The sequence below is a fragment of the Grampus griseus genome, assembly GCF_964374135.1.
Source record: "Grampus griseus genome assembly, chromosome: 6".
In the NCBI taxonomy this organism is placed as follows: Eukaryota; Metazoa; Chordata; class Mammalia; order Artiodactyla; family Delphinidae; genus Grampus; species Grampus griseus.
In genome coordinates, this window is record NC_139000.1 from 7,172,752 (window position 1) to 7,185,527 (window position 12,776).

General features: G+C 60.4%; 1 protein-coding gene across 1 annotated transcript; it reads right to left on the bottom strand.

Moving 5' to 3' along the window:
* Window positions 1-196: 196 nt before the first annotated feature.
* On the bottom strand, window positions 197-11,321 carry PKN3 (protein kinase N3). Its single transcript, XM_082656408.1, has 22 exons — window positions 11,131-11,321; window positions 8,888-9,128; window positions 8,546-8,691; window positions 7,803-7,914; window positions 7,602-7,729; window positions 7,214-7,397; window positions 5,660-5,806; window positions 5,467-5,576; window positions 5,214-5,357; window positions 4,722-4,797; window positions 4,470-4,638; window positions 4,166-4,268; window positions 3,987-4,054; window positions 3,595-3,658; window positions 3,356-3,447; window positions 2,620-2,796; window positions 1,855-1,917; window positions 1,638-1,714; window positions 1,110-1,252; window positions 914-1,021; window positions 533-613; window positions 197-423 (listed from the first exon to the last, which is right to left on the bottom strand). Exons 1-22 carry the CDS (start codon window positions 11,152-11,154, stop codon window positions 211-213), a joined length of 2,670 nt encoding a protein of 889 aa, XP_082512534.1. The 5' UTR covers window positions 11,155-11,321; the 3' UTR covers window positions 197-210.
* Between the last annotated feature and the right edge of the window lie 1,455 nt (window positions 11,322-12,776).

The following is a 12,776-nucleotide window of genomic DNA, read 5'->3' on the forward strand; positions in this document are numbered from 1 at the left end:
TCTTGCAACGGGCAGGGGAGAGGTGGTCGGGAGAAGGGAGGGGAGGCAGCACTTTGCCCGGTGACTGAGCAAAGCCCACGACAGCAGCCCGTGGCCGCCACCTTGAGTCCCAAGGGCTCATCAATACCAGGGCGCCCAGGCGGGCAGAAAGGCGGGCAAGCAGAGGCTCCAACCGTCGGGGGGGCAGGGGGTAGAGAGCCCGGGAGGCCCTCAGGGCTCCAGGAATCGCTGGGACACAAAGTCGAAGTCCCGGAAGGCAGCCTGTTGGCGGGCGGTGAGGGGGCTGCGGGCATCAGGCGGCGTTAGGGCAGGCGGCAGCCCCGTGAACTCGCCCTCGAAGTAGCGCAGGTCTGTGGGGCCGCAGAGGGTGGGCACAAATGGGGGCCGGACTGCTCGGGCGAGCAGGGCCTGCCAGTCGGTGGTCTGGGGGCAAGGGTAGAGGTGCCTCAGACGACGGGAGCGGCAGCCCCGCGGGCCCTCGATGCCTCCCACTGTGCCAGGCTCCTGGACCACTGCGGCCCTGGCCACTCACCCTGAAGAAAGGCTGTGTCTTGATCTCCTCAGCATCCCGCTCCCCTGCCCCCAGGCGCTTCTCGGGGCACTTCTGGAGGAGCTGGGGGACAGGACAGGTGCTCATTCAGGGTGTTCGGGTCCTAGGCACTGCCTGCCTCCCCCTCTCCAGCCTCTCGGGTAGGGATCCCTGAGCCAGGGGCAGCTGTCGGCCCAGCCCTGGACCCTGCGGTGATTACCTTTTTTTTTTTTTTTAAAGAGTTTGTTTTGTTTTGTTTTTTGGGGGACGCGCCACGCAGCTTGCGGGATTTTAGTTTCCCCGACCAGGGATCGAACCCGCGCCCCCTGCAGTGGAAGTGCAGAGTCTTAACCACTGGACCACCGGGGAAGTCCCTGCGATTACCTTCTGAATGAGCTCAAGCCCTTGCACCGACAGAAAGCGCGGGTATGGGGCTTCTGCATTGACGATGCAGTCAAACACCTCCTCCTCCGTGTCCCCTGGAAACGGGCACTGCAGGGATGGGGCTCAGCAGGGTACGTGGGCCACCCCCACCCCCACCCGACCTGGAGGCCCCACCAGCACCCCGTCCAGCGCTCACCTCGCCCACCAGCATCTCGTAGAGCAGCACGCCCAGCCCCCACCAGTCCACAGCCCGCGTATAGGCCTCCTGGGTCAGCACCTCAGGAGCCAGGAACTCCGGGGTGCCACAGAAGGTGCTCGTCCGGTCCCCAAAGCCGATCCCTGCAAACCGACATCAAGCACCCACCCTCCTTATGACCCCGTGTCTGAACCTGTGCCGAGCCCTGCCCCACACCCTCGGAGGTGGGAACGGTTTTTATGCCACTTGATTGATGAGGAATCTGACTCTCAGACAAGCTTGTGTGCCAGGGTCACGCAGAAAGCAGAACCCAGTGCCCTCTCCCGGCCCAGGAGCTCCCTCTGGCCAAGGGCAAGGGGCTCTTTTAGAGCTTTTAGGGCTGGGAAGGACGAGCCAATGTGTCCAGCTAGTCCCTGGAATGAGGGCTGGGAGGCAGATTTCCTGGGAGCTGCCACTTGCCCACCACCCTGCTGGCCTGGGCTGAGTGAGCACGACTGAAAGACGGGATCCTGGACAGGAGGCACCCACCTTCCTTACAGAGCCCAAAGTCTGCGATCTTCAGGAAACCCTGGGCATCCAGCAGAAGATTATCCAACTTAAGGTCTCTGAGGGCAAAGGCGGGGCAGATCAAAGGGGTTAAGAAGCGCTGAGGCCCAGGGAACAGCGGCCCCACCCTAGAGCAGCCCAGGAGGAGGGTAACATCTGCCCCCTCGCCCACTCCCCCAGCATCTCGGGGGCAAGTTACCTGTAAATGATCTTCTGCTCATGTAAGAACTGCAGCCCCAGGACCACACAGGCCAGATAGAACCTGGAGGGTTGGGGCAGGGGGTAGTTCAGGCCCAGGACTGTGGGGGACAGGGCAGGGAGGCACCAGGATGGCCATGGCCTGGGGACCCCAGATATCCCTGCCAGAGTCATGTGGGGGTGAGAGACTGGGAGGAGCCTCATGTGTAGCAGGGGTGGAGCTCCTCCAGATAACAGCCTGCTCTTCCTGGGCTCTGAGATTGTGCCAGGGATGACACCGAGTATCCTCACGCCGACCCTGGCATCCTCCCAGCAGCCTGCTATGGACACCCGTCACGCCTATTTTTCAAATGAGGATCTCAGACTCCCAGTAAATGACCCATCCAGGGTCGCACAGCCAGTGGCTGAGCAGATATGTGAATCCGGGCTCCAGAGCCCACACTCTGCTGGGCAAGAAATAACACCACCAGCTGTTGGTTACTTACTGCTCACCAGTCCCTGTGCTCAGCAATTTCTAAATGTTATGTTCATCCATGCAACAAGCCTATGAAATAGTTATCATTAGCCCAATTCACAGCTATATAAACTGAGGTCTGAGGTCACAAACGCTATGAGGGTTGACAACCAGGATCTGAACCAAGGCCTCCCTGACTCCATGCTCTTCTGCTGATGGGCACCCTGGAGGAAGCAGGATGAAGGCGTCGCCAGGTACAGGGAAGCAGGGAAGGCTTGCTGGAAGAGGCGAACAGGAGAGATGGGAACCCACCGGGCCTGGGGCTCAGGGAAGACGTCCTCGTGGATCTGCATCATGAGGTCGCCACCGGGCACAAACTCAGTCACAAAGCAGGCGTGGCTGGAGGTGTGGAAGCAGGCAAGGAGGGAGAGTAGGAAGGGGTGCCCCATGCGGCCCACAGCCTCCAGGATTCGCTTCTCACAGTACAGGCTGCAAGAGGAGGGTGTGGGTTTTAGAGGGAAGGAGGGAACCCAAAAGGGAATGAAAACCTCCCCTGACTACGCCCTGTCACCCACACAACACCCCTGGGTCACTGGCGCTTAAGTCAAAGTGCCAGGCAGCTAGAGTGATGGTTCATGTGTATCCGGAGCTCACACAGGTCTTTTTTTTTGGCCACGCTGTGTGGCATGCGGGATCTCAGTTCCCCGACCAGGGATGGAACCAGCACCCCCTGCGGTGGAAGCACAGAGTCTTAACCACTGGACCACCAGGGAAGTCCCTCACATAGGTCTTGAACCTGTACAACCACCCTGTTCCCATTTCACAGATGAGGAAACTGAGGTGCATAAACGAGGCAACCTGCCCAAGGGCACACAGTTAACAACTGCAGTTGCTAACAAGAGAGCCCAGGCCTGGCTGGCCCCAAAGGGTCACCTCTTACAAGCCCCAGTAGCATTCAGCTGCCTTCCGGGGCCACCAGCCCAGGCCTGCCATCCTGGGTACCCTCCACGTGCCCGGATGCCGGGAACCCCCTGGCCTCAGCACACACCTCTCTATCTCGTCCCGGCTCAGCACCTCTTGCTTCTTCAGTGCTTTGATGGCATAGTATTGACCTGTCCCCTTGAACTGGACCAGGAGGACCTGGGGACCAGAGAGAGACTGGGCTCCAGGTGGGCAGTACAGGAGTCTACTTCCCCCACCCACTGCCCCACAGACCCCAGAGTCCCCCTAGCTAGCGTGTGTCGGGGCCTGCCCACCCCCCTCCACTGCACCTCATGAGCCCACTACCTTCCCGAAGTGGCCCCGGCCCAGCACGGCCAAGCAGCGGAAGTCCTGAAGCCGGGGGGGTTTCCTGCAAGAGAGAGGATACAGGAAGCCCCTGGGACAAGGGCTGGGGCTCCGCCAAGGGCCGCTCCAAACCCTCCCTCCACGCCTGGTCCTGGGCTGTCCCCACCTGTGAGGCAAGAGGGGCAGGGGCTGGAGAGGCCGGGTGGGAGCTCCTAGGACTGCCATTTCCTGGGGTCTGGCATGCAGGTGGAGCTCAGTAACGTGGGCTCCGCAAGTGAGAACCTGAGAGCAAGCCAAGAGCTCGGGGCGATGTGAGAACGCCTGACATGCAAACACCCAAGTGAGTGGACAGATGTCTCTCTCAAACGCCAAGGTGAGCCTGCCAGGGGTACCTGGTGGCTGAAGCTGGCAGAGATGGCTCGAGTCGAGTCCTGGGCTCCATGTGGGGGCGTTTGGTGCTCTGTGAGGGCAGAGGGGCTCAGGGCAGAGGGGGCTTCCTCTCCTTCTTCCCTCCAGCCCTGCCATCCCCACCCAGACAGCCCCCAGCATGACCAGCCCTGCCGCCGCTCACCGGCATCTCCTCGGGGGTCGGCTCCTGGGGCAGGTAGAGGCGCGGTGGCTTGGGTGGGGATTGGTTCTCTTCTCGCAAGGGGGTCTTCTTGGGCGGGAAATTACTGTGGGGAGGAAGCAGACACACGACCGGGCACAGGCGGATGGAATGCGGGGGGGGGGGTGGACCCACAGCCGCGTGAGACAGAGAGACGGGTCAGAGGGCGAGCAACAGGGACAGGCACTGCCTGCATCTGGAGTGAGGTGACTCCACAGAGAAGCAGGCAGCCTGGGGCGAGGCTCCTTACCGGGGCGAGGCTCCTTACCTGGGCGAGGCAGGGTCGGCGGCCCCCCGGGGTGTGGCTGGGGTCTGGGAGCACCCTTTCGGGGGGCTGATGGTGCTTGGAGAGCTGCAGGGGGGCAGTAGGCTCATGACCAAGCGCCCCCAGGCCGCCATGCTGAGGTTCATCTGGGAAGCCCTCAGGAAGTCCTGACCTGGGGCAAAAGGGGGCTCAGTCCCGGGGTCTCCTAAGGGTCCCAGCCCTGCTCCCTACTGGCCAGCCTTCTCCACTCCACACCTCTGCGTTTTGAGAAAATGCGCTTCTGCCTCTGCAGCCGGGGCCTTCTCTCAATGACAGGGTCACAGAAGGTCACCTGCGGGGGCAGGGGGCAGGGCTGAAGACCAGTCCCCTCCCACCCCACCTGCCACGGGCACCTCCTCAGCCTCCAGGCTCCCAGCCTGAGCCCATGTCAACAGACACAAGAGCCAGAAGGACTCAGAGAGATGGATCCAACATCCTCATTGGGACCAGTGGGGAAACCGAGGCCCGGAGAAGAGAGGTGGTCCGGGGTCACACACGCGGCAGGGCAGACAGGACAAGGATGCAGGCCGCTAGGCTCCCATGAAGTCCTCAGAGAGGGGCTGGGAATCCTTCCTTCCTCTAGATCTCCTCCCTCTGGGCCTCAATTTCCACTCCTACGTGTGGGTGCAGAGCACAGGCTCAAAGGCCCTTCTTTGCTCTAACGGAGCCAGGGGCCCACGAGGTCAGAGGGCAGGGGCCAGTGGGCACCTGGACAAAGAGCAGCCCCTGTGGCACCAGGCTGAGGGAGAGCTGGTGACAGGCATTGTCCAGGAAGTCCTCCAGCCTCAGGAAGGCCACGCCACACAGCTGCCGCCAGTCCCGCCAGTGCACCCCAATCTCCAGCTCTCGGGCCTGCAGTGGGGAGGCCAGGTTGAGGGGTGGAGCGTGGCACGAGCCACTACCTGGCCGGCCTTCCACCCCACGGCCCACGGTCACCCCTGTCCACACAAGGCAGCCTCACCCGCTCCAGGGGGACGACAAAGGTCTGGTCCCAGGACTGCTTGGTCACAGGCCCCCAGGCCGTCTGGCCCACAATGCGATTGTCCACCTTCAGCACGGCCAACACCTCACCTGTGGGGCCAGAGCCGGGGCTCAGGGCAGGCCGGGAGTGGGGGTCCCTCGCTGTTCCCCAGCTTCCCATGCCCCCTACTCACTGGCCAGCTCGCCTCCACCACGCTGCTGCTTGGCCCTGCTCCAAAGCCAGCCCTGGGAGGGGGTCCCGGCCAGTGCGGCCACGGGGGAACGTCCAGGCACAGCTGTCAGCAGCTGCTCACAGCCCAGGAGGTGGACCTGCAGCGTCCCTGCCAGGGAGCATGGTGGGGGACCGTTATCAGGTGCCGTCCTCCAATGGACCCCTGGGACCCCAGGAATGCTACCTTCTCCTGGAGGTATAGCTAAACACAGACCTTGCCCACATTAGGCCTCGGCAGCCACCTGCCACTCTTGGGGCCGGCCAACTGGTCCTCCCCACCTGCACACTCTCTATGTGTTGGAAGAAGCAGGGACACACAGGCAGAGGAGTAAGACTCAGACCTCAGCCGGGTTGCAAGGGACCGCAGCGCGTGGCGACCCACTGCTCAGGGCTCAGGGCCTAGGAACAGCGCCACGGCAGGGATGAGAGCCCAGGGAAGAGCAGGAGGCCTGGCTGGCGGACCTGTCCCACCGCTTCCCCGGGCCTGTCTCCCCATCTGCACAGCGGAAAGCAGCGCCAGCTCAGCCCTACCTCCTGCAATGGGCACAAGCGTGTTTTGCCAACCAAGCAGATTCATTTTAGGGTCATTAGAGATGTGTCCCTCAAAGGGCAGAGGAAGCAGTGGGGCTCTGGCCGTCCTTGAGGACATGCACTGGGCCTAAGAGCACCATTTAGGGAGTCTGGGCCTGGGGTTTACACTCTGAGAGACCTCATAAAACAAGGCAGTGCCAGGGTGGAAGAATGATTGGAGGAATACGGGTATTCAGCCAGAAGACAGGATGTGGGGTGGCCCCAGGTACCTGAATTTTAGGCCATTTAACAAGCCCTTACCCCCACCTTCCCCAACTTGTCTACTTGGCTAACTCACATAAGCCCTTCGAGGCCAAGCTCAGACACCATCCCCTCCAGGAAGCATTCCTTGATTCCCCAGGGGCCAGGTGAGGGGGCCCATCCAGCCGCTGTACTTCCCCTTCTCAGCTCTGCTCACAGTGGGATGGGGCCCGTCTACCCTGCATCAGCTCTGTGTTGGCAGGAGCTGGGCTCTCTAGTTGGCACCGTGTCCCAGGTGGGAAGTTCAGGGCTTCCAGAGTTGACACTGTTAGATTATTTGGAGGCAGATCCAGCTTGGGATAAGGAAGAACTTTCCAACAGCCCAAACTGCCCGGGACTGGGTATCAAGGCCTCCAGGGCTATGAGCTCCCTAACACTGGCACTTTGAGCACTCTCATGGTTCCTCACTTAAATAATAGCTTCACCGACTGAGCGATCTCTGTGCACTTCACACGCAACAACTCACTGAATTTTCGCAGCAACCCTATGAAATAGGTGCCGTTATCACCCCCATTTGACAGAGTGAAAAACTGAGGTCTGGAGAGGGGATGTCAGTTGCACAAGGTCACACAGCTAGGGGATGGTGAGGCCAGGATTGGAAGTCTCCAAGATTCTTCCCCACTGTGTTTCAGGCTCCTCCCTGGAAGGGAAGGAGAGCTCTGAAGTAGGAGGGACTCCCGGGTACCTGTCATGGCGGTGGGCTTCACGAGTGTCCCTGAAGGCTGGGGGTTCCCAGACACAGCAGTCCGCAGCTCCCGGGCCACTCTGCCACGCAGAGGGTGTGCAGGAGGCAGTCCCTCCAGCAGCTGCTCCAAGGCCAGCCGCAGGAGGTCCAGTTTCTGGGAGGACTCCTGGAGCTGGGCCTGAGCCTGCAGAAGGGATACAGGGCCATGGGGTAACGGCGGGGGCGTGGCTCAGGCCACCTGGAGACACCCTGGCTGAGGTCTAGACAAGGATGTGCCTCCTGTTTCCTCATTGCCACCCCTCACAGCCAGTCCGGCGGTGTCTCCCGCCACTGCAGAGGGTGGTACCACTCAGAGAGGAGCAGCAGTGGGTGGGGACCATGATCTGACCTCGGCTAGCACCTTGCGGTCCTGCGTTCGCCGGCTACCGAGCAGCTTCACCACGTTCTTGGCGCCCTCGGCCACGGCAGCCTCGATGCGTAGCCGGTGCCGCAGCTCCTCCACCAGCAGCTCCGGTCCTGGGAGGAGGGGGTCAGCCCTCAGGCCCATGCCCGGCTCCGCTCTGCCCATCCACACTTCTCAAGGCCTCACCTGGCTCAGGGGACCCGCTGGCCTCCAGGCTGCTGATCTTCATTCGTAGCAGGGCCACCTTCAGCTGGCTGTCCTGTAGCATCTGCTGGGCGGCTGCCAGAAGCTTCCTCTCCTGTGGGGTTGTAACATATGCCCCCTGAGGTCAGGACCAGGCCGGAGCCTCCCTGGTCAGACTAGGGACTGGAGCAAGCCTCCCCCATCAGTCCAGAATTGAAGCTAAGCCTCTCTCGGTAGGCCAGATACTACAGCCAAGCCTCCCTTTTTAGACTAGGTCTGGAGCAGACCTCCCCCATCAGACTAGACAAGGGAGGGCTAAGGTCAAGCCTCCCTTATTAGATCAGGGTGAGCCTCCACATCGTGCTGGGGGTTGGGACAGGTTGGGAGTTGGGCTGAGATTCCCCATTAGACGTGTTTTGCCTTCTCTGTTAGACAAGGGGTTCGAGCCATGCCTTTCCCACCAAGCTGAGATTTGGGGTTCTGCCTCCCCCGTCAGACTAAGGGTGAGACTGTCTCTCTTACAGGGTCAACGGCCGGGTTGCATTTCCCTATCAGAATAGGGGCTGGTAGTGGGATGAAGTGGGAGATTGGGATTGACATATATACACTAATATGTATAAAATAGATAACTAATAAGAAACTGCTGTATAAAAAAAATTCAAAAAAAAAAGAATAGGGTCTGAATCACCATCTTCTCTAATAATCTGAGAGCCAAATCTCTTCCCCTCAGATCCCAGGGGCCTTACCTTGGGAGTGCCACTGGCATACGTGTGGGTCATATTCTCGGCTCCCTGCTTGACCTTCAGCTCTACCTGCAGCTGCCTCTGTAGAGCCTCCAGGTGTCGGGCCCTTGGCTGCTCTGCCAGCGGACGAGGTCCTGAGGCCGCAGGTTCTGTGTGCAAAGAGCGTGGGGCTCATGAACCCCTCCCCCAGAGCCGAGAGCCCCTCATGGCCTAGCTCTCTCCTCCCTGCCCCTCCCGGGCAGGGGCTACAAGAGGAGGCTCTGCGAGAGGTCAGGGCCAAGGCCAAGGAGCTGGGTCAGCCTGCCGCCTGCTGTCCCGAGAGGCCTGCTCAGATTCCGCACTCACCAGCCGGGCCAGGCCCGGGGCCAGGCAGCAGGATGCGGGCATGCAGCTCCCGCAGCTCCCCGTGCAGCTGCTCCAGGCGGCGGTTGGAGGACCGCAGCAGCTGCTGCACGTGGCCCAGGTGGCGGCGGTCGGTGGCTACCCGCCGCAGGTTCTCCACACCCTCCTTGATTTTCAGCTCCTTCTGGATGGCCCGGCGGATCGCCTCTTTCTCATCCCCTGGGGGCCACTGGCCCGCCCCAGGCTGGAAAGGCAGAGGCCTTAGTCCCCTCAGTCCCCACCTCCACGGCCTCAGCTCATCACAGGCGGAGGGGAAGGGAGGCAGGCGCAGTCAGCACCCAGGACTGACACACACGGTTTGGGAAGCATCTATGAGCTTAGAGCTAGCATCCCTAAGCCAGATGGAAACCCCAAGGCTATTTATTCAGCCCATGCTCCTGTCCTGTGCCATCCGAGAGAAGAGTAAGGGGGAAAAAATTGTTAATGTTTACATGGTGTTCTGTTCTAAGAACTGTGCAGACATTAACTTGTTGATCCTGACAGCAACCCCATGAGGTAGGTGTAGTTATTATCCCCATTTTATAGATGAGGAAACTGAGACACAGAGAGGTTAAGTAATTTGCCCGAGGCCACAACACAGGGAAGGAGATGCACCGTCATCTCTTGGGCCCCAGCCTCTCCCTGCCGGTCACGCTTACATCAGGCTGCTCTCAGTCTGGGATCCAGGCTAAGGTCTGGGGACCAGAAAAGAGGCTTGGCACTGAGAAGGGCCCCACCACCACCACCAAGGTCACGCAGACAGGGAAGCCTGTGGCCTGAGTGGAAGCTAGGGCTGTTCCCCTGATCTTCCGACACCCCAGCTGGCAAAGCAGAGGCACAGAGGGGTTGAGGAGGTCTCCGGGGCCCACTCCCAGCTCAGCTCCTGGGAGGAATTAGAAGGCTCTCTCACTGCTTCACCCCAAGCGAGAGCAAGAAAGAGGAAAAGCTCCTTCCCAGAGGCCATTTCAAACCAACGGGTGCTGCTGCTGACCTCAGCCCAGGGTAACCCATGATGCCCCCAACCCAGGACTGCCTCAGAGCCCTCACCTTACCTCTCGGCTCTCCATCTCCCGAGCCCAGTGGAACCTTGGGGACCCCCACCCCAGGCCTCCGCTGGCCCTCTGGCCCGTCTGTCAGAGGGCAGGGGCGGGGCTCAGGAAATCCTTTGAGGGCCCTAGGCCAGAGGGCCAGAGCCAAAGGCCTGAGCAAACAAAGATCCCACGGAGCTGGGGGCCCGGCACCGGGGTCCTGAGTCACCCAGCTGCCGCTGCTGGGCGGAGGTTAACAGGAAATCGGAAAATATGTACAAGCCACGGCTGGAACAGGCAGAGGGACCTCCGGAGGAAGGGGGAGGGAGGGCACAGACGCAGCCCTGAAAGTTGCCCAAGGGGTGGGGGCACTCTAGGAGTCTTGTGGACAACACTTCACCCTTGACCAGAGCCCATGGTCCTGCCTGCTCTGGGCTGGAATCCTGCCAAGTGCGCACACACCTCTCCCTTTCGGCTCCGCGGCTGGGGCGCTATCTTGTGCACAAACGTCCCCACACCCATTTGCTCTGGGCTAGTATCCCACCTCTCCCCACACCCCAATAAGACACACAGCCTCGGTCCCACGCGAACCTATTGCCAGCTCCGGCAAGAACCCCGCCCCCTCGCCATTTGGTCTGGAACCCTGTGTACCCGAGGGTTCCCCCGGGAACTGGGTAGGCCCCTTCCTCTGGGGTCCCCACTCGCCGCCTGCCTGTGTGCTCTGGGAAGGACCCCACGACCGCGACGGAGTGGCACCCTCCGCCTGCCGCACACATTCTTCTCCCCTCCCAGGACCCGTCCCTAGGTGCCTGCACGGCCCCCCTTTGCTTTCGCAGCGGATGCACATCGGCCTTAGAGTGTTACCTGGAAGAATAGATTTTAGGAAACTTTGGGGCCCACCCTGGTGGCCCTGACTGCGGACTCAGACGTGCTCATGGTTAGGCCTGACTGGAGGCTCTGATTCACTTGGAGGTGATTTGGGGACGTTTCCAGGAGGCAGGAACGACTTACCCCCAATGCTCAGGTCTGCCCTGCGAAGGTGTAGGGGGGGCGCAGGGCAAGGGCTGGGAAGGGACACGGGGAGGGGCTGGGGACGCGGCCGGAGCCCGGGGCGGTGAATGAGCCTCCCCCTACCCCCCGGCCCGCGCCCGAGGCCCGTCCCCTCCGGGCGCCGTTCACCTGCTGCGGCGCCCCCTCTTCCATGGCGCCGCTCGGGCAGCTCGGCCCCTCCTCTCGACCACTCCGGTTCCGGAAGCCCGGGCCCCTCCGCCAGGGCTTTCAAACTTGAAACTTCCCGGGAAGCGGCGCCGGAGTCGCGGGATCGGGCGCCCCCTCCCGAGGTCCGCTGGCCCTCGCGGGACCTGGGATCAGCGCCGCCTCTCGGCCGCGAGGGATCGAGCCCGGCTCCTGACCCAGAGGCCCCGGCGCCTCCCCCGGATCCGATGTTCCGAGGGATTTGGAGCCCAGCGCCCCTCATCTGAGGCCGCGGTTCCCGCTCCTTGAGACACTGACCCCCGCCCCGCGATACAAGGGCAGAAAAGGACATTTCCCGGGCCGGAGTTCTCCAGCTGCCGGGTCGCGCGCCCAGAGGGGCGGGCCCGGCTGGGGACAGCGCCGCCTGCCGGCCGCGGGGCAATGCGTGTGTGGTCTGTCCTCTCTGGGCCGGGTCAGCCTCTTCCTCGGAACCCCGCCGCGACCTGGCTCCCGCCCGGAGTCACTCTTCCTCTCCCATGTCATTGGTGTAAAATGGGCTAATCCCATACCTGTCGCCCCCCAAGGAGGCTTGGCCCTGTCTGTAATCACTGTAAGAATGTATGCGTGGGAAAACAATAAAGCCTTACCCATATTACACCAAATTACAAACGAATCCAAAATCCCTCAGGACCCCCGCCCCATCACTTGACTAGACTGGAGTTTTCTGGTTCAGCCAGAGCTGCTCAGCCTTTGCCCTAAAGGGCTCATCTAAACAGAATACACATTTAAACCTTGAGAAAAAGCCACCATTTCAGGAAACTAGCCTGCGCTAGGCGGTTCTTGCAATGGCTTAGGTACGTAGGGGACCCTGGTTCTTTACTGCCTAGTCTAGAGTTGTTTAGGCAATTCCTGTTATCCTATGCTCACCAGCACTTTGTGCCAGGACTTTACTGGAAGGAGCCTTGTCCAAGGGGCCGGAAGTGAGTAAAGCTCAAATACTGAAGGTGGCTTATTTGCTGACTTGGAAGAGGTGCCCTCCAGTGCTTTTATAGGAGGAAACCATGTCAGTTCCACTTTGCTCTATCACCTCCTTCACAGTGGACTGGAAAGTGAAATCGGCAAAACATGGGCAATCCTGGGATTGTCCTGCAATGGGAAATCAACCAAGTGACATGAACATATGCTAAGGAGACTTGGTTCACTGGGGGACATGCCGACTTCATAATCAGAGCCAAGTGCAACACTTTTACACATATACAAATCAGAATTATTGAAGGTTAGACATTTAACAGCTAGTAAGCAAGCTGGCCAGGCACATGGTAAGCTCCTTTAAGTGGGGGTTATCGAAGTGCCCTTAGCTGAATGTTAACAAATAACTGAGAGGTAAAAAGACTACCAGCTTCTGACTGTAGGTCATGGGTTTCAGGAAAAAAACATCAAACGAGCAAAGCTCTGCCTTTCAGGAGGGTATCTAGTTCCCATCTTGAGGCTCATTTATCCAATCCTCCAGCCAGAAAGCTGAATTATGTGGAAGAACAATGATTTTTAAGTTTGCTGTGAAGTGTTTCACTGTCTCAGTGGCCACTGAGGGAAAGGGGTTCAGAAATAGAATACATCCACCTTTCCTAATG